The sequence below is a fragment of the Phyllobates terribilis genome, unplaced genomic scaffold (assembly GCF_046119375.1).
Source record: "Phyllobates terribilis strain yellow unplaced genomic scaffold, ASM4611937v1 Scaffold_1__5_contigs__length_1240528914, whole genome shotgun sequence".
Taxonomy (NCBI): Eukaryota; Metazoa; Chordata; class Amphibia; order Anura; family Dendrobatidae; genus Phyllobates; species Phyllobates terribilis.
In genome coordinates, this window is record NW_027362761.1 from 260,309,796 (window position 1) to 260,328,898 (window position 19,103).

At 43.3% G+C, this 19,103-nt stretch overlaps 1 protein-coding gene across 4 annotated transcripts in view; it reads right to left on the bottom strand.

Moving 5' to 3' along the window:
• The window catches only part of SLC12A6 (solute carrier family 12 member 6), a 51,471-nt gene extending 32,846 nt beyond the window's left edge, over window positions 1–18,625 (bottom strand). Inside the window, exons 1-2 of one of the 4 annotated variants that reach the window (XM_073671283.1) lie at window positions 18,315–18,625; window positions 17,544–17,816 (exon numbers count right to left, since the gene is read on the bottom strand). In XM_073671283.1, the coding sequence (XP_073527384.1) occupies window positions 17,544–17,778 (235 nt within the window). In that variant the 5' untranslated portion in view covers window positions 17,779–17,816; window positions 18,315–18,625. Of the gene's footprint in view, window positions 1–449; window positions 959–17,543; window positions 17,817–18,068 lie in introns of those variants that run through there. The other 3 variants (XM_073671293.1, XM_073671302.1, XM_073671311.1) reach the window with 3 other exon arrangements.
• Between the last annotated feature and the right edge of the window lie 478 nt (window positions 18,626–19,103).

The window sequence follows — 19,103 nt, forward strand, 5'->3', positions numbered from 1 at the left end:
AAAGCGTTCTTTACCTTAGTGATCCATGCCAACATTTCTCTGATCCCCTGCAGTCTACAGACTTTTATTCTGCATAGCTAGGTAAATGCTGCAGCCAATCACTGGAGGTAGCAGTGACATGTCGGTCATCACTGTGGCCAGTGAATGGCGGCAGCAGACACATGTCAGTGCAGAGACCGGTACCTTGAAAGCATTGGAATAGGGGTGGTGTAATGCAATCATGGCTACTTTTATCATCAGTCACCATATGTAAGTTGGCGGACCACCCCTCTAATAGATATATCATAGACCCATCTAGAAGAGAGTCAGCAGCTTATTCTGGAGTTACACATAAGCTTCCTGTGATTTCTGCTGCATAATTCAATTGCTTGTTTTTCTAAACCACAGATTAGACAAAAACAGGCAAACATCAGAAGAAGAAAAAAAGAAAAAGAGCCCCTGTCGCTTACCGGCCCCCCAGACATCATCACTTTCCGCTTCTCTGAAGGACACGGAGCTTGCTTCTTCAGCTTCATCTTCAGGATCGGGCACTTTGGTCACGGTAAAATGTGGCATGTTTGCACGGCTTTTTATCGCTTTTACACCTTCTCAAGCTCGGCTGCTGCTACCTCTTGGCTTTTATACTTACTGATCTTCCATGTTTATTTGTTATTTCTGTTTAGGTCCTAAATGCTTTCTTGTAACATTGCAAACATTGCAGTTCTAGTTGCTAACAACTCTGAATCCTTTGTAACTTGTCTGATTCTTCTCCTCTCTCCACAATGCAAGCTGCAGGTTACTCCCTCCCTCTCACCCAGTGCTGCTGCCTTATCTCCTTATTGTGACTTCTCCTATTTTGGGAACTTAAGTGGCCCTGCTTCTCCTGGCCACTCTTCCTCTCTGTCTTCTGGGACACACTTATTATCAGAGCTTCCCTGTCACATGTTGCATCCATGTGGGAGGTGCATGATCTTAAGGGCAAAGTGACATCGGCAGTACCTAGCGTGGCCACACAGGTGTGTAACCTTGCCTCCCTGTGACACCTCTCTCACATCCAAAGCTGTTGTGCTCTGCAGCTTTGTGGGTGGGTGTTGGGCTGCACTTGCCATTTGTTTCTAAGTGCGGCACAATAGGTGCCAAGCGGAGCGTCTGTGATTAAGATAGTCTCATAAACAGCCTCGGGTGTGACTCATAAGTGTACAATAAATACATCTGTTCTAGCTACGGCGGACTGAAATTAATAAGGGTGCGCCATAACCCCAGGTCACCCTAATGAGAATACAACCAAAGTAGTCGAATAACACAATAGTGTGTCTGTACACAATCTACAGTGCAAACTATTCAGATGTGTTCGGTATGTTAACTAGTACTGCAGTCAGGGCTGTGGAGTCGATAAGCCAAACCCCCGACTCCGACTCCTCAATTTCCATGACACCGACTCCCTCATACATGGCTCATGTTTAAGTGATAAATTTACTGTAGCACAGATTCATCTCAGCTAAAAGTCTAGACCAGTGTTTCCCAAACTCCAGTCCTCACGGCCCCCCACAGGTCATGTTTTCAGGATTTCCATAGTATTGCACAGGTGAGAGAATTCCTGATGCATTGATGATACTTCCATCACCTGTGCAATACTAAGGAAATCCTGAAAACATGACCTGTGGGGGGGAGTGAGGACTGGAGTTTGGGAAACACTGGTCTAGACCCTTAGATCAGGAATAGGACATTTCATAACTTTCCCAAATTCTTATGAAAAAATATTCCCCACAAACTGCATTGAACTACTGTACCCAATTTATTATATATTTTAGGAGTTGGAGTCGGTCCATTTTATACCGACTCCAACTCCACCAAAATGGGCTTCAACTTAGACTCCACGACTCCGACTCCACAGCCCCCTGACTGCAGTTATGGCATGATCCAAAAGACAGAACACGGCCTTGTGAAAGATGTCTTAGTTCAATGCCATGTAATGAGAACAGCCAGCTGGCTACAAATGATCACCATGGCTTCTCCTATAAAATCTGTAATAGCCTTATAAGCAGTTTATGTAGTACAATCACTGGGACACTAAAAGCGCCCATTAGATTAATCCTTTGTAAGGACGCAGCCAATAAAAGATGGGCACCTGAATAGACCCCCAGGCAGGACCACGCACCTAAAGGGGTATTCCCATCTCCAAGATTCTATTCCAATATGAAGTAGGTGTAATAATAATAATATTAGCAAATACCTACAATTAGAAATGTAGTATAGTTTTTCTGATTCGCTATGTCTCTTTCCTCATGTGCAGACATTGCAGGACCTTAGGTATCCATGGTTAAGACGACTGATATAGTGACAGTTAGCTAGTTGCTAGTGGTCGTAACCATGGATACCTAAGGTCCTGCAATATCAGCACATGAGGAAAGAGACATAGCGAATCAGACAAACTATGCTACATTTTTAATTAGGAGGTATTTGCTAATATTATTATTATTACACCTACTTCATATTGGGATAGGATCTTGGAGATGAGAATACCCCTTCCCTTCCACACTTGAAGCTCACTAGCCATCTTTGAGCCTGTTACAGAAGAAGAAGTTACCCAGCTCCTCATTTCTTCTCGACCTACAACCTGCAACAGTGACCCCATTCCTTCACATCTCCTGCAGTCCCCAGGTATCTTTCCCTCCTCATTTAAACATGCCATAATAACCCCTTTACTTAAAAAGCCATCCCTGAACCAGAACTGCACTTTTAAGTACAGACCTGTCTCTAATCTTCCTTACATCTCTAAACTCCTGGAACGCTTGGTCCACTCCCGTCTAATCTGCTATCTCTCAGATAACTCTCTCCTCGACCCTCTACAATCTGTTTCCACTTCACACTCCACTGAAACTGCCCTCACTAAAGTCTCTAATGATCTACTAACAGCTAAATCTAATGGTCACTGCTCCCTGCTGATTCTCCTGGATCTCTCTGGCGCATTTGACACTGTGAATCACCAGCTCCTCCTCACTATGCTCCGCTCTATAGGCCTCAAGGAAACTGTTCTCTCCTGGTTCTCCTCCTACCTCTCTGACCGCTCCTTCACTGTATCTTTTTCCGGCTCCTCTTCCTCTTCTCGTCCCCTTACTATCAGGGTTCCGCAGGGCTCAGTCCTAGGCCCCCTCCTCTTCTCTCTATACACTGCCCCTATTGGACAAACAATCAGCAGATTTGGGTTACAGTACCATCTCTATGCTGATGACACCCAATTATACACTTCTTCCCCTGACATCACCCCTACCCTAATACAAAATACCAAGGATTGTCTGTCTGCTGTCTCTAACATCATGTCCTCCCTTTATCTTAAACTGAATCTCTCCAAAACTGAACTTCTTGTGTTTCTCCCCTCTACTAACCTAACTCTACCTAACATCGAAATTACCTTGGAGGGTTCAACCATAGCTCCCAAGCAGCATGCCCGCTGCCTTGGGGTCATATTCGACACTAACCTTTCCTTTACTCCCTATATCCAATCACTCACACGCTCTTGTCACCTGCATCTTAAAAACATCTCCAGAATCCGACCTTTTCTCACCTTTGAAACTGCTAAAACTCTTACTGTCACTCTTATTCACTCTTGTCTAGACTACTGCAACTCTCTTCAGATTGGTCTCCCTCTTTCTAAATTTTTTCCTCTCCAATCCGTCCTGAATGCGGCAGCCAGGGTCGTATTTCTGTCCAGCCACTTCACCGATGCCTCCATCTTGTGCCAGTCATTACACTGGTTGCCGATCCACCTCAGGGTCCAATATAAACTCATCACTCTCACCCACAAAGCTCTCCACAGTTCTGCACCACCTTATATCTCCTCTCTCATCTCTGTCTTTCGCCCTACACATGCCTGTTCTACAAATGACCTAAGACTAACATCCCCCATAATCCGAACCTCGCACCTCCGTCTCCAAGACTTCTCTCGTGCTGCACCAGTTCTCTGGAATGCACTACCCCAGGCGATCCGACTGATGCCTAGCCCCCATGTCTTCAAGGGCGCTTTAAAAACCCATCTCTTTAAACAAGCCTACCACCTCAACTATTCAGTAAACTAACCTTCCCCTGTTCCCTCCTTCTAAATATTATTCAGTATCTGCACCCTACTATTCATCTGTCTCCACACCCTCCATGCACACGATAACTGCACTCAATACTTGATTATTGAACTTAAACATACTGGCTGATGACCGGATCATGCAGCTTTATATGAAAATCCCTACTTATTATAATTGCCAGACTTGAAATAACAAGCACTTTCCACCTATTGTGTCCCCCCATTTCCTTGTAGAATGTAACTATTTAAACTGTCTTACCTTGTATTGAATTTATTGTCTGTACATGTCCCTGCTTAATTGTAAAGTGCTGCAGAATATGTTGGCGCTATATAAATAAAAAATATTATTATTATTATTATTATTATTATTAAATGAAACTGTCAGAGATTGACAGCAGTATTTAAGGTGTAATCAGCAGACGGCGGTATGGAACAAGCTCAGCTCCTGAGTCCGCTCCATTATACATTTGACCCAGCACAATGACATACTGGTAGGCCACGATGCCAGAAGGGTCTAATGCAGAGGTCTCAAACTCGGCAAGGTATATGGGCCGCACATAAAAAAAATTGAATTTGGGGGGCCACATTCTTTGCAGGACAAAGTGATATTCTAAGTGATACCATTTTTTTTTCTATACACCTTTTGATAATTTTTTTTTTAACATTTTTTCCGCTTTTATTTTTTTAAATGGCATTCATCATATGGGTTATGGTACAGTTTTATGGCTTGGGTCATTATGGCTGTGGCGATAACAGATGTGCACTTTTTTTGTTTACTTTAGTTTATATATAAAACAGCAATTTTAGTGGCAAAATATTTTTTCATGCTTTATTTTGAATTTTCTTTTTAAATTTTTACAATTTTGTTTACCCCAATTGGCCACATGCAGTTATATTGCTTTACAATTAGCACCATATAGTAATTCTGGCAAACATCTTATAGTAATGTCCCCCGTACTGGTCCCCTTCTTGTAGTAATGTCCCCATCTTGTAGTAATGCCCCATCCTGATCCTCATTTTGGAGTAGTGTCCCGATCCTAGTCCTCATCTTGTAGTAATGTCCCCATCCAGGTCCCTATATTCTAGTAATGTCCCCATCCAGATTCCCATGGTGTAGTAATGTCCCCATCCAGGTCCCAACTTGTAGCAATGTCACCATCTTGTAGTAATGTGCCCATCCTAGTCCTCATCTTGTAATAATGCCCCATCTTGGTTTCCTTCTTGTAGTAATGTGATCATCCTCTTCTTCATCTTGTAATAATGCCCCATTCTGATCCCCATATTGTAGTAATGTCACCATCCAGGTCCACATATTGTAGCAGTGTCCCCTATTGTATGTAAAAAAAATGAAAAAGATTGCTCTCACCTGTCCTCCGTTCCCTCAGCGTCCTCTTTTCTGCACAGTCGCCTAGCAGTCACTTTACACCAGTCCAGGGGTCTGCCGATGTCAGCGCTTTATTTCAGTTGAATGCACAGCAATACCAATGCCAGCCACAGGACAATCAGAAGCCAGCAGTTGACATTGGCAGTGACGTCATATGCTGCCGCGCCAGCACGCCGAAGTCAACTGCTGACCTTTGATTCGCCAGCGGCTGGCATTGGTATTGCTGTGCAGAGAGCTGGTCCCAGCGCAGCAATACACTTCAATTGAATGTGCGTCCGAGGACAGAGGATTCAGAATACACACTGAAGAGACCGAAGCAGCGGAGGAACGAGGAGAGGTGAGTATTTTTTATTTTTTTTTAATCTGGGGCCCATTATACGTACAGTGTGGAGGAGTATGTGGGTCCATTATACTGTATGGAGGTTTAAGTGAGGCCAGTTATACTGTACGGAAGTCTATGTGGTGCTCCTATGTGGGGCCCATTATACTGTATGGAGGTCTATGTGGTGCCCATTATACTGTATGGAGGTCTATGTGGGGCCCATTTTATGGTATGGAGGTCTATATAGGGTCCATTATACTGTATGGAAGACCATGTGGGGCCAATTATACTGGACGAAGGACTATGGTGGCCCATTATACTGTATGGAGGACTATGTGGGGCCATTATACTGTGTGGAGGGTTGTGTGGAGTCACAGTTGGGGCATCATACTGTGTTGAGGTCACTATGCTTTGCTGGGATCGGTTGAGGGGGCTTACAGTAGGGTCACATCACCGTGTGTATGGAGGGTACTATGGAAGAATTCACTGTGGCGGTATTATACTGTGTTTTGGGGGCACTTTTGTTGGCATCATACTTTATGGAGCAATGAAAGGGAAATCTAGGGGATTCAAGAGGAAAATTAGTTTGTAAGGGCTGCAAAGTTGTGAGATATGCTTTTCCGTGAACCCATCGAATATTAAGTTTGTTTTTTTTCTTGGGGGGTGGGGGGCAATTAGAACTGCTGTTGGGCCCCATGAATTCTATGTACACTTCTGCCCGCAAGGAAAATGCCCAATACTCCGGTCATGTGATCTAACTCTTAAGATCTATTAATTAAAATGTACTTTGTTCGTGGGACAACCCCTTTAAGTTGGTTTCCACATGAAAAGGTTCATTGTTACTTAATGATAAAAAAAAACATCCTCAATTTTATGACTCTTTTTTAATAAATATCAAGGTTGGCCCGCGACTTCGTCCAAGTTTTTAATTTTGGCCCTCTGTGTATTTCAGTATGACATCCCTGCTCTAAAGTCTTCTGAATCCATTGTTTTTGTCGAAACCAGCTGACCAGTGAATGTCTATGAGAAACTCCTTACTTTTCCCTGGCAGATGATTTTGGGGAAAGAAGGATCACGCAGTTTGAGCAGAAATACCCAATCTTTTTTGTTATAAGGGAAGCTAAGCTGCTCTGATAACAGATGAATGCTCGGCTCTCTCTGCTGGGCATTCAGATGTATGGGAGAGCTGGGAGAAGTCCAGCCGACAGCTGCAGTATCTCATGTGTATGGATGCATCTATTACTATGGAGGATGCAAGGTTTTATTACAACTGTAGCAAATACTAAACTGATTTTAATAAGTTTCTGAAAAATATCCCCTGTCCATATGCCCGATTAGGACAACATAGATGGGTGTCAATTGCTTAGGACCCCTCTCCTTGAGCCAGAACTATTGTGACAGGGGATTGATTACTGTACACTGTGAGTCTATAGGTTAGGGCAGCCATTGACAGCACATACTGTTGTACACTGTCAGGTCATGTTCACACAACTAATTTATCCAACAAGAAAATCCATTCCAGAGTCAATGGCAGAAATCCATAAAAAAAAAACATCCAATGGTGCTAATCCATGTGTGGCCACCCAATGCAGTCTCCTTTTTATGTACAAATTGTGATCTATGGCACAGATTCACGGGGAGACAGAATACACATAGATTTCGCACAGATTTCGGAGAAGAATCCAAATTAAAGTACCACTCCAAGGTTTTTTTTATTTCACCACTGGATAGGTATCAGTAATGTTCCCTGTGTGTAGTAAAATACTTACTGGTCAGAGTATTCTGCTGTTCCCAGTGCTGCTCTACTCTTCTTCACCATGTGGCCTGAGTGGTGACTGGCTTGTTCATCATGTTTGCGGGTAGATGGGAAGTCACTTTACAATGTAAGTCTATGAGACCAAGAATCAGGCTTTCATACACTTACATTAAGAGATATAGTAATGACTAGCGGAGAGATCCGGCCAGTTAGAGCTGCTGCTAGACAGGGACCAGATCAGTGCCGAAAACAGTAGAAGACGGTGACTGGTAAGTATTTTAATAGACACAGGGAACATGGGTATCAGTAATCTATCTGGTGGTGGAATAAAAAAAAAACCTGGAGTGGTACTTTGAATTTTTGTTGAGTAAACGTGACCCAACATTCTACACTAGATTGCGCAGACAGCTCACTGAAGATTATTTTGTTTTGCCAGGAAAAGTAATAAGTAATTTTTTTTTACTTAGAGGAAACCTGTCATGTCCGATAAATGCTATTAACCTGCAGATATAAGGTTATGAAGGTGTCCGGCTGTACAGAAGGTGCATCAATGCAGAGCCGGCTGCCAGTCAGTGCCGGTGTGTGCTTACAGCCGCCCATCTCAGTGCTGTGAGCGATGGTTGTAATTGCTCCTGGCAGAGCTGAAAGCCGGCTGCTCCCAGGAGGAATAAAGTTAATTTTCTCTTCCGGGTGCCGCAGTTTCTGTACAGTGGCTGGGCACTTTCATAACGTTATTAACCAGCAGATTAACCCTATACTGGCAGGTATATAGAATCTGACAAGCTCCCTTTAAATGCATCTTTTTCCAATTTTGCCTCTTTACTGCACTGTCTATTGTTGGCTGCAAAATAAGTTAACTGAGAATCCATCATGATGGTCTGTAGGACTATGTAACTCTTTTGGCTGTCTTTTTCTTAGAGTCTCATTTATGCCCACAGACCACATTGAATGTGCAGGGAAACAGAGTCTGTAAAAGCCAAACAGTGCAAAACTATTAATGAAACACAATTGTAAAAATTATTTTTAGCTCCCAGTACAAGCATTTAAAGGGAATCTGTCACCCCTTTGGAGTTATCAGACCTCTAATATGGGCATACAGGTTATAGAAATGTAAATCTATACATACCTGTATGGCCCATATTACAGGTCTGATTGCAGAGAAATCTTTTTTTATTCAATGAGGTTTGGTCCCCACTTCCTCCAGGATAGCAGGATGCCGGGAGGAAGAGAGGACTAAACTTCACTGTTGCGCATACCGGAGGTCACAGGAGCGAAAGTCACAGAGACTCCCGGCGCCTGCGCACTAGAGCAGATCAGTAAAATAGCGCAGGGAGAAAAAAAAAAAAGTGCCTCCAGCTATAGGCACATTGCGCATCTGCGGGATGTTCGGCTCTAGACTGCACGTCACAGGGCCCTGTGATGTGCAGGAGAAGGGGGAATATTTAAATTAAACATATAGGCGGGCATTTCTTGGCGTCCCCCGGACGCCAAGCCTAGAAAAACGGATTGAACAAAAACAGATTTCTCTGCAATCAGACCTCTGCTATGGGCCATACAGGCATGTATAGATTTACATTTCTATAACCTGTATGCCCATGTTAGAGGTCTGATAACTCCAAAGGGGTGACAGATTCCCTTTAAGTAAAAATAAATAAATAATAGTCCCCAGAGGTGCATGTTAGCTGGATTGGCTGACACTCGATCATGTTTTATTTTGCCATTTATTTTGATAGCCACTCTTTTGAGTGCTTTTTGTCAGGGCATTTACCCGTCAAGTGTTTATGGTACAAAAAGCCAGTTACAGCCGAGCAGAAGATATGGTAGAGCATGCTTTTGTCACTTGTACATTTTTTTTTCAGATCTTGTCTCTGTTTAATGTGAAAATATTTATACTTGAGTCAGACTCAACTGCAGTCATATAACCATTTAAAGGGAATCTGTCAGCAGGTTTTTGCTTCCTCATCTGACAGCAGCATGTTGTGGGCAATGAGAAGCTGAATCCAATGATGTGTCACTTAGATTACTGGGTGCAGCAGATCTCACACAGAGTTTTTAGATTTAGTATTGCAGCAGAGTTGAGGAAGCTGGCTCCACCCACACCAGGCTCTCCATATACAATGTCCATAGACAGTGAGCTGCTTATCACAGGACGGGGTGTGTCAGACTAGCATGCACAAACTGCTGCCTGCCAGCAGTGATAAGCTCCTGGTGCTAAAACATTCATTGCAAGCAAACAAAAACTCAGCGTGATAAGAGAGGATCTGTGTTTTAACCCCTTCAGCATGCCGTCTTCAGATTAAATAGCAAAAACCCGCTAAACAGATTCAATTTAAATCGACAAATACCCATCACAGGGGTCATCTTTTGGGTATGTTATTGGTGCCTGCAGTAACTGTTCACTGGAAAAAAAAAACTATTTGGCTGGCATTATCTAATTAGCTGTGAACATACCCAGTACGTAAAATACAGAATCAGAAGAGGAATACAGTTAGCTACTCATTCTTGCACAACAAAACAAGTGGTCAAAATTTCTTGAAAGTATTTCACTGAGAACACAGAACTCCCTGACATGACAGATATAAGGCCCGTTTAGGCTGCGTTCACACAGCGGTCATGCTGCAGCTTTTAACCGTATCAGTTTTGGGCCACTGCTCTTTTCACCGTTTACTGCACAAAAACTTTATCTTGCAGGGAAACAGCTGCTTCACCTGCAAAACTCCGTGGCCATTATATGATTATGACTTGAAGACCACGTGGCCATTATATGATTATGACCTGAAGACCACGTGGCCATTATAGGATTATGACCTAAAGACCACGTGGACATTATGATCAGACACGTGGTCTTCAGGTCACACAAATGTTTCCCTGCAAGATAAAGTGACTGTGCAAGTAAGCAGTGGAAAGCCACGGCAGTACCACTGAGTGTGAACGCAGCCTTACATGGACCAATAATTATCCAAATGCGAGTTCATACGAATCCGTATCACTACATCTCTCCAAGTAAACTGGGGATGTGCTGACAATGTGCACTGTGTGAGGACCTAACGGTCTTAATAATAGAGTACCATCTTTTATAGGCAGAAATCTTCCCACGTATACAGTTTCACAGACAACACTGTGTTATGACCTAGTGGACAGCTCCGGCCTTCATCACACCTGTCTCTTCTTACTGTGTCTTTCTTCACAAGGGAACTAAATAAAGCCCATCCTGGAGGCCGATCAGCGACATTTGTCACTGAGAACAGACACATGACAGACTTACCGAGGACCTGTCACCAGGTCAAAAGTGGCCCGTTCATTTATTTTTAAATCTGTCATATGATTCCAGAGATATGGACCTTTGATTTGATGCTACTATTCATGGTGTTTACCAAGGGGGCGGGCTCAAAAGGTATTAGTACAGAGCAGCACAAAGGCATGCCCCCATAGAATCCTGTGAGCCACGTCCCCCTCTCCATATAGGAGATATTAGCTTGTAAAGTGTATATGAAAATTTCCCCTACAATCAAGGGGGCGAGAGAGATTCTTCTCTGGCGCTATGTGCACCCAATGTGTTTTCTTTGCTCCTTCCCAGGGTACATAGCTCACTTTTAGCATCTACTGTGACTACAAGCGGGGAGGGGAGAGATGAGCAGAGATGTGTGTCATTACAAATATCTCTTTACATCTATCCCTGGCATCGGGGAATAATGCTCTGATAGCTGGCACAGATCCAGAGTGGTGTATGTGACATGCTGCAGCTTTCATCTCACAGCACTGTCAAATCTGCTTTTCTCCCCTTCCTTTCACATTGTCAGTGCTATGAGATGAGACCGCAGCATGTCACATATATCACTCTAGATGGGATGTAGAGGCATAGATGCAAAGAGGTGTTTGCAATGAGCTGTGCGTCATTACATGTCTTTCCATATCACACAGAGAAAGCCGATTCTGTCCTTCTCTAGGGGCTTTTTTCCTGCATGATGCTGTATGCTTATAGTTGGTCAATGCCATACAGGAGAAAAAATATAAGCCCTCAGAGACGTATCACTGATAAAGCCCCCTTGTTTGAAGGTGAAACTAGCATATTAACTTTACAAGCTAATATCTCCACTTTGGCCAGAGAGTAAAAGTATGCAATCTGTATGAGCACTAAACGATCTTATTAATATATTAGTAACAAAAAATAATACTTCTTTCTAAAGACCAAACTATCAGAAACTCTACGGAATGTCCCTAAACGCTTGCACAACAATGCATCGTATCTGGCCTATGCAAACAGGCATCTACCCACCACAGCAATAGATGCTGATTTTATTTATCACGTAACAGTTCTTCAAACCAGCAGTGAATACGCCGTACAAGTATCGGATGGACATTTCCCTCAGTATGTTCATTGCACATATATTGCCAACTAACCCAATTTACAACGTAGTGTTACATAATGTGAGCGACATTTACAATTACCAATATTACTAATGAAAGAGATGACCTTGATGTATGCACGATCAATTATGATCAACAACAAAGAATAGATTTATTGCCGATCTTGTCTCAGACTGATCAATAGTCATTATGGTCACGCAGAAACAAATCATAAAGATTAATAATGCCGTATGTAAACTGCCTCTACACTGCCCACACGCATGAGATAACTGCAGGCTGGTCGGCTGCATATAATTCATGTACACTTTATAACCATATTGTCTCAACACCCCCCCCCCCCCACCACCACCCCTTTTATCACTGCATTCAACTGTTTCAGTTGCAAACAGATGAATAAACCCAAGCAAATAGCCATCCAATCTCCATAGATAAACACTGGTGCTGGCAGTGAAGTTGAGCAAAAAGTTTGACAGAACTCTGGTCCAGCTTCAAGGGTAGTAGTCAATGGCAGCCAGACCAGGGTCCTATGAACTTTTTCAGCTCGCACTCGAATAGTAGCATCATGAGCACCTCTCTGATTACTAGTCACCTATGACGTACACCATGACGCAACAGCTGGCTAGTAGTCAGAAGAGGTGCCCAGGATTCTGCCATTCGCGTATCAGCCAATGAAGTACTATGCGGCTAAGGAGTACCAACATGAATGCCAGTTCTGGGTCCTGAGAATCTTTTTGCTCAACTCTAACTAAGTTGATCGAACTCACCGGTGTCAGCGTGATTGTTCAACTTTAAAACACATATGAAGGGGGTCACACGACATTGGTAGAGATAAGGATCAGGGGGCTTATATTCAAATACCAGGTCCTTTTTGTACTCCAGGAGAAGTTTGGCAGTTGTTTTTTCCACTCTAACCATTGAAAACTCTTGAACGTTTGTCCAAGCCAAATGTTCACGTATAAGGGGCAAGATTCAATTGACAGCTATCACGTGTGTATGGCCACCTTGAGACGTAATGAAGAGCTCAGTGACGTTTACTGTGGCATTGGCTCCGTAGAAAGCCATTACACCACAGGTCAACACATGACATTTCTGATCTGCCTGCTGGATCTGCCCTGGTTAACTGTATGTGCTATTTACATGAGGAGGATGTGTCTAGAAGTAACAACAGCTCAGCCACAAAGCTTCAGGGTGTGAAAGTGTGGAAGTATCGCCCATCCTCTGTGGTATCACTAACTACAGACTTAAAAACTGAAAGTGACATCAGCACAGGAATGGGGCATCAGGAGCTTCAGGAAATGGCTTCCATGGTTGAGCGGCTGCACAAGGTCACCATGCTCAATGCCAAGCTTAGGCTGGAGTGATGTAAAGCGGGCTGCCACTGTTCTCCAGAGTAGTGAATCCAGTTTACTGTTGGACAATCCGTTGACTAAACCTGGGTTTGTTGCTCAGAGAACGCTACAGACCAGTGTGCAGAGTTCCTAGTGTATAAATTGGTGGAGGAGGCATAAGGGTAAAGGTCTGTTTTCAGGGTTTATGCTAGGTCCCTTTTTTCCAGTGAAGGGTAATTTTAAAACAGTACAGCCATCTTGTACATTTATAGTATATCACAGGATATGTTATACATGCTTAGTATAAATGGATCCCACCAATGGGACCTGCATGTATCTCAAAAATAGGGCCTTGATAGATGATTGGAATTCCTTTTCATTTGTATGGGAATTTCTCTCACCTGAAAGCAGCACGTGATAGGATCCAATTCTCCAGATAGATGCAGGTTCCATTGGTAGAATACACCAGTACTACGCATTTATACAATATACTGTGGATATACCATAAATATGAGATTGGAATATCTCTTTAATACTTCAGCATACAACCATTTCATACAATAATAGCCTTCCATCTTTATGGTACTATTCAATGTGTAAGCCCTTTTTATGTTCTTGCATTACGGTGCCCATGGGCACAATACAAGGTTCTTCGAGACATGGCGTGATGAGTTTAGTGGGGATGAATTTGATTGGCTACACAGCAAAACCAACCTTATCAAACTCCTTTGGCATGAATTGGTACACTGATGTCATGAATCCACACATTTATACAAAAGTCGAAGCTATTATAGTCCAACTCATAATAATATCCATGGTTTTGGAATGGGATGGCCAACAAGATAGTGTAGATTCATAACATATTGTTCTATGATGAAGAATAGCAGCATATTTCATCAGACCCTCAAGATAATTAGAACATGACTGATTGTTTGAAGAATTGCAACATATGGCCAGACTATAATCTGGCAATGCATGATATGTGACAAATACATAGGCAGCACATGAAAGTGTAAATCATTCCCTTTTCTATGAGAAAGGGAACCAAATGTTTCTATCAGAACACCTTGATCGCTAGAAGTGCTCATTACATACTTTATGCGCAGGGATGTGGAGTCGGAATCAGTGTCCATTTTGGTGGAGTCGGAGTCGGTATAAAATGGACCGACTCCAACTCCTAAAATATATAATAAATTGGGTACAGTAGTTCAATGCAGTTTGTGGGGAATATTTTTTCATAAGAATTTGGGAAATGTCCTATAAATGTCTGTCCTATTCCTGATCTAAGGGTCTAGACTTTTAGCTGAGATGAATCTGTGCTACAGTAAACTTATCACTTAAACATGAGCCATGTATGAGGGAGTCGGAGTCGTGGAGTGGGAGTTGGAGTCGGTGTCATGGAAATTGAGGAGTCGGAGTTGGAGTCGGAGGTTTGGCTTAACGACTCCATAGCCCAATTATGCGGCCATCTTTATCAAGAGCCAAAGACCACTGAGAAGCAAGCCGAACATGCAAGGTAATAGATTTGGAGCAAATAACAGAGGTAGACACAGATACCTGGGATGCCACTTACCTTGGAAAAATAAAAAAAATAAACCAAGAAAATCTAACAACAATTTCATTACACTGGTGGCCTCTGTGCACATTCTGCTGTCAGTGGAGTGGCCAGCATCAATCTGAAGCCTACAGATGGCTACGTAAACATTTCAGCCCATCCCAGGCTTTTGTCATCGACAAAAGCCTGGGATGGGCTGAAAGGTCTCTGATCGTTTGGATTTCACTGGATTAAATAAGCAATTATTCTACACATGAGTGCCGGGATTTCTTTCCATTTTATTGTAAAACCTTCAGCTTGCGCCTTTTGAGGTAGTCTATTATGGATTTTAACGTGTGTTTAGGATCATTAACCATTTGTAGAAGCCATCCTTTTTTCAACTTCAGCTTTTTTATCTGAGCACACAAATCTCCAAGGGTGCCCAAACTTTTGCATTGAGCCATTTTCATTTTTGTAATTTTTAAAATGTAAAAGATGAAAATATATATATATATTTTGCCTAAAATAGAAAGGAAATATGTCATCTTTAACTTTAGGCCTTTTAGAGATCATTTCATCTTCAACTTGCTTAACTGTTCACAATAACAGTAATTTTGACCAGGGGTGCCCAAACTTTCACATGCCATTGTATGTACATGTATGACTTGAACCTTATGGAGGGCACTGTGTGATTTTACCAAAATAAGTTCATATTGGCCCCTATTATCTCTAAAGACGCCACATGTAGTCAGTTACTTTATTATGGGGTGCACACTGTGAGACGGGTGCTCAGTGAAACTGGCACTGTTAGGCTGGGGTCACACAGCTGTCGATACTCTTATGTGAGAGAATCGGGCCGATTATGCTAATGATACTTGACTCAACTCTGTCACAGGTGTGAACAAGACTGAGAACTTAATTTCTCCATCTTCACCATAGTCTCCGTCCGTGGATGTCAGACTGCACTCGGATGACATCTGAATCCAGTCCGATGTTTCACACAAACCCATAGACTTATATGGGTGGGTGTGATCCGATTATTGGATGCACTAACAGCATGCTGCGATCCGAATCGGCATGAGAAAAAAAGCGCTGGTCGGCACTGCCCCATAGTATAACACTGGTCCGAGCGCAATACGATAAAACATCAGATAGCACTCAGCCGTGTTATATGGTCATGTGATCGAGCCCATTGGCTGAGTCTACATATTGGGCCCGATTCATCAAGACTGGTATTGTTCTCACTGGTCTTGATGAGGCGATGTGCCTGAGTCAGACACTTCTGATTCATGGAAAAGCTTATGTCTCTTCATGAATCAGTTGCGTCAGGTGAGAGGCATACCTCTTTTGTGCGCCTTTCCACAAACCTACTCCAGTCCCTGTTGGAGTAAGATTTGTGGTGTAGCAAATGCCACTGTTTGTCACAAATTTGAGAAGTGGCGGGTGCCACACCTCCTTCCTGCTCCAACTGTGTGCACTTTGTCGGAGCTGCACAAGATCAGCATGAGAACACCAAAAGTCGCAACATTTTAGCGCAACTAAAATTAGGTGACTTTTCAAAGCTTAGATTAATTGGTACCATCGTCGTTTTATTTTTTATGCCTATTTTAACAGAAATCTGTACAACTGTATGTTATGTATGGATTGCAAATTGAGAAAAGCACTGCATGCCCTCAATTTGCTCTGGCTCTTTCTGCCACATGCGGTTGGGCTCTTTAAAGCCCTATTTAGATGGACTGTATCGTAAATTCTTGAGGATATTTATTTTCGAAATGTGCACATAAAATCTGCAATTCCACAGCATGTGAATTCATCCTTGCAGAGGGCACTGTATGGATTTAACCTGTATGAGGGGCACAATATGGGTCTGGTATTCTTACAGGGTACACTTGAGTGGCAGCACTGTTTAGGGGACCCTGTAAGCAGGGCTGTGGAGTCGGTAAGCCAAACCTCCGACTCCCTCATACATGGCTCATGTTTAAGTGATAAATTTACTGTAGCACAGATTCATCTCAGCTAAAAGTCTAGACCCTTAGATCAGGAATAGGACAGACATTTATAGGACATTTCATTTCTTTCCCAAATGCTTATGAAAAAATATTCCCCACAAACTGCATTGAACTACTGTACCCAATTTATTATATATTTTAGGAGTCTGAGTGGGTCCATTTTATACCGACTCCACGACTCCGACTCCACAGCCCTGCCTGTAGGACTGTTGCTGTGGGGAACTCCATGAACCAATGTGAACTTTTTAATATCCAGGCAATAACAGCTTCTATAACTAGTAGTAGAAAAATAATACAACGATCGCTATACCGGGCACACTGGCTACCTGCCTCCAGAAATTTTGTCTACACCTGTACCAACTTGGCACTTTTGGATGTTACTTTGCTAGAATATCTGTACAATGAGGACAATTATCGATTCAAAATATTCTAGCAAAACAATTGGGTAATTGAAATAACTTGAAATTTCACAAATGTCAAAAATTCAATGACAGAAATACTGTATGCCAATTTTTTGTGAAAGAATAGCATAGTGTGTGTGTGTGTGTGTGTGTGTGTGTGTGTGTGTGTGTGTGTGTAAACATATATAAAACATTGATCATATATGCAAATGAAATACGGCAAATATTCACATGATTTCCAGCCATCTACACTTATACGAGTGGATGTTCTTTTGCTGACATAAGGTATTTTGCTGCTTCACCCCCGAGTCATGTCGAGTCATGGCTCTAATCTTAGGACACACAACTAAATAATGCCATCTCACCGTTGCCTCGCTTATCACCTACCTTCTCCACTGTCCATCGGGTTTGTGGTCCTTTCACTTGCCGGATCCACAGCGGTGGTTGCCAATGAGCTGTCGCTGTACCCTTCACTTCGACTGGCATCCCTGACGCTTTCTCTCGAGCTAAACCGCACTCTGGAAGAAGAACTGAGGTCCGGGCTCGTATCCGATATTGCCCCCATATCATCGATCTTGGTCGGTGTGACCGTAAATCGCACGGACGCCATTTTGGGAGGCATTGGCGCCAGCTCCTCGCTTTTCGCGGGCACCTTCCCACCTGGCAAGGAAATAAAGCCTTGTTTAAAGAATATTTTCAATTAAGTGAATATCTATAATTAAATAAGAAATTAAAATGCTAAATTCTTCAATATTGAATCAGCACAAACAAAGAGGTAATGACAGGACATACGTAGGATGCCCCCTGCCTTATCATGCCATCCCAGTCGCCCCCGTATAGCCTCTAAATCTAAGTGCACTGACATGTAATAATTCCGTTATACAAGTCATTAATATGATCGTCTTTACTAACCGGACAAATGAGAATAAAAGCACTCTTAAAGCACCGTATGCGCCATGCCCCAACAGAAGAGAGCAAAATAAAAAGCCGGAAATATTTACAGAAAATAACAAGCGACAAACACAGAACAAATATTATATTACCACCGGAGAAAAAAACACAGAAAAGGGGGAAGTTACGAGACAGGAACCAGCACAGTTATATCCCAAATGTAAAGAATAGACAGCACGAAGAAGAAGAAGAAGAGGAGGAGGAAACCTTCTGCGCCGCCACCGTCACAATCCAGCTTGGAGCTTGATGGAAGGAAATAAAGAAAAGTCACAAAGGCTAGTGACCAACAGCAGTCATCAGGAGGCTAGCATGGCTCTATAATGCCCAGTGACAAGGGGGAGGCAGGGCATGGCACAGGAGAATGCCGAGCATGAACAGGCAGGATGGGATGCAGTGTGGGGCTAGTAATGGGGCGAGGGAGGCACAGAACAAATGAATAACAGGACGAGGAGGAAAGAGAGGAGCAGTTGCAGGGCCGGACACGCGCACAGCTATTTTGCATAGGTCGCGCAGGAAACACTCGCGGGGGCGCGCCTAACCGGTGCATCAGGTCTGCGGGCGCGCGCCGTCAGAATAAAACATGGCGGGGACGCGCGTAACCGCACCATATGATTTATTATGGAGGTCTTCCTCTAGTAAGCGGAGCCTTTTAAGCTGTGTGCGACCCCCCACAGGAAAGGTCACATATGGCACCGCACAGAGAGGGTTTTGGTGTTCTGAGGCACAGAGAGGCATGGTGCTGCTCCCCTCACCTTACAGGAGAACCCCCTGCAGGGCTGTATGTGCTCCCTCAGGGAAGGGTCACATATGGCACTGCACAGAGAGGCATGGTGCTGCTCCCCTCACCTTACAGGAGAACCCCCTGCAGGGCTGTATGTGCTCCCTCTGGGAAAGGTCATATATGGCACCGCACAGAGAGGGTTTTGGTGTTCTGAGGCACAGAGAGGCATGGTGCTTCTCCCCTCACTTTACAGGAGAACCCCCAGCAAGGCTGTA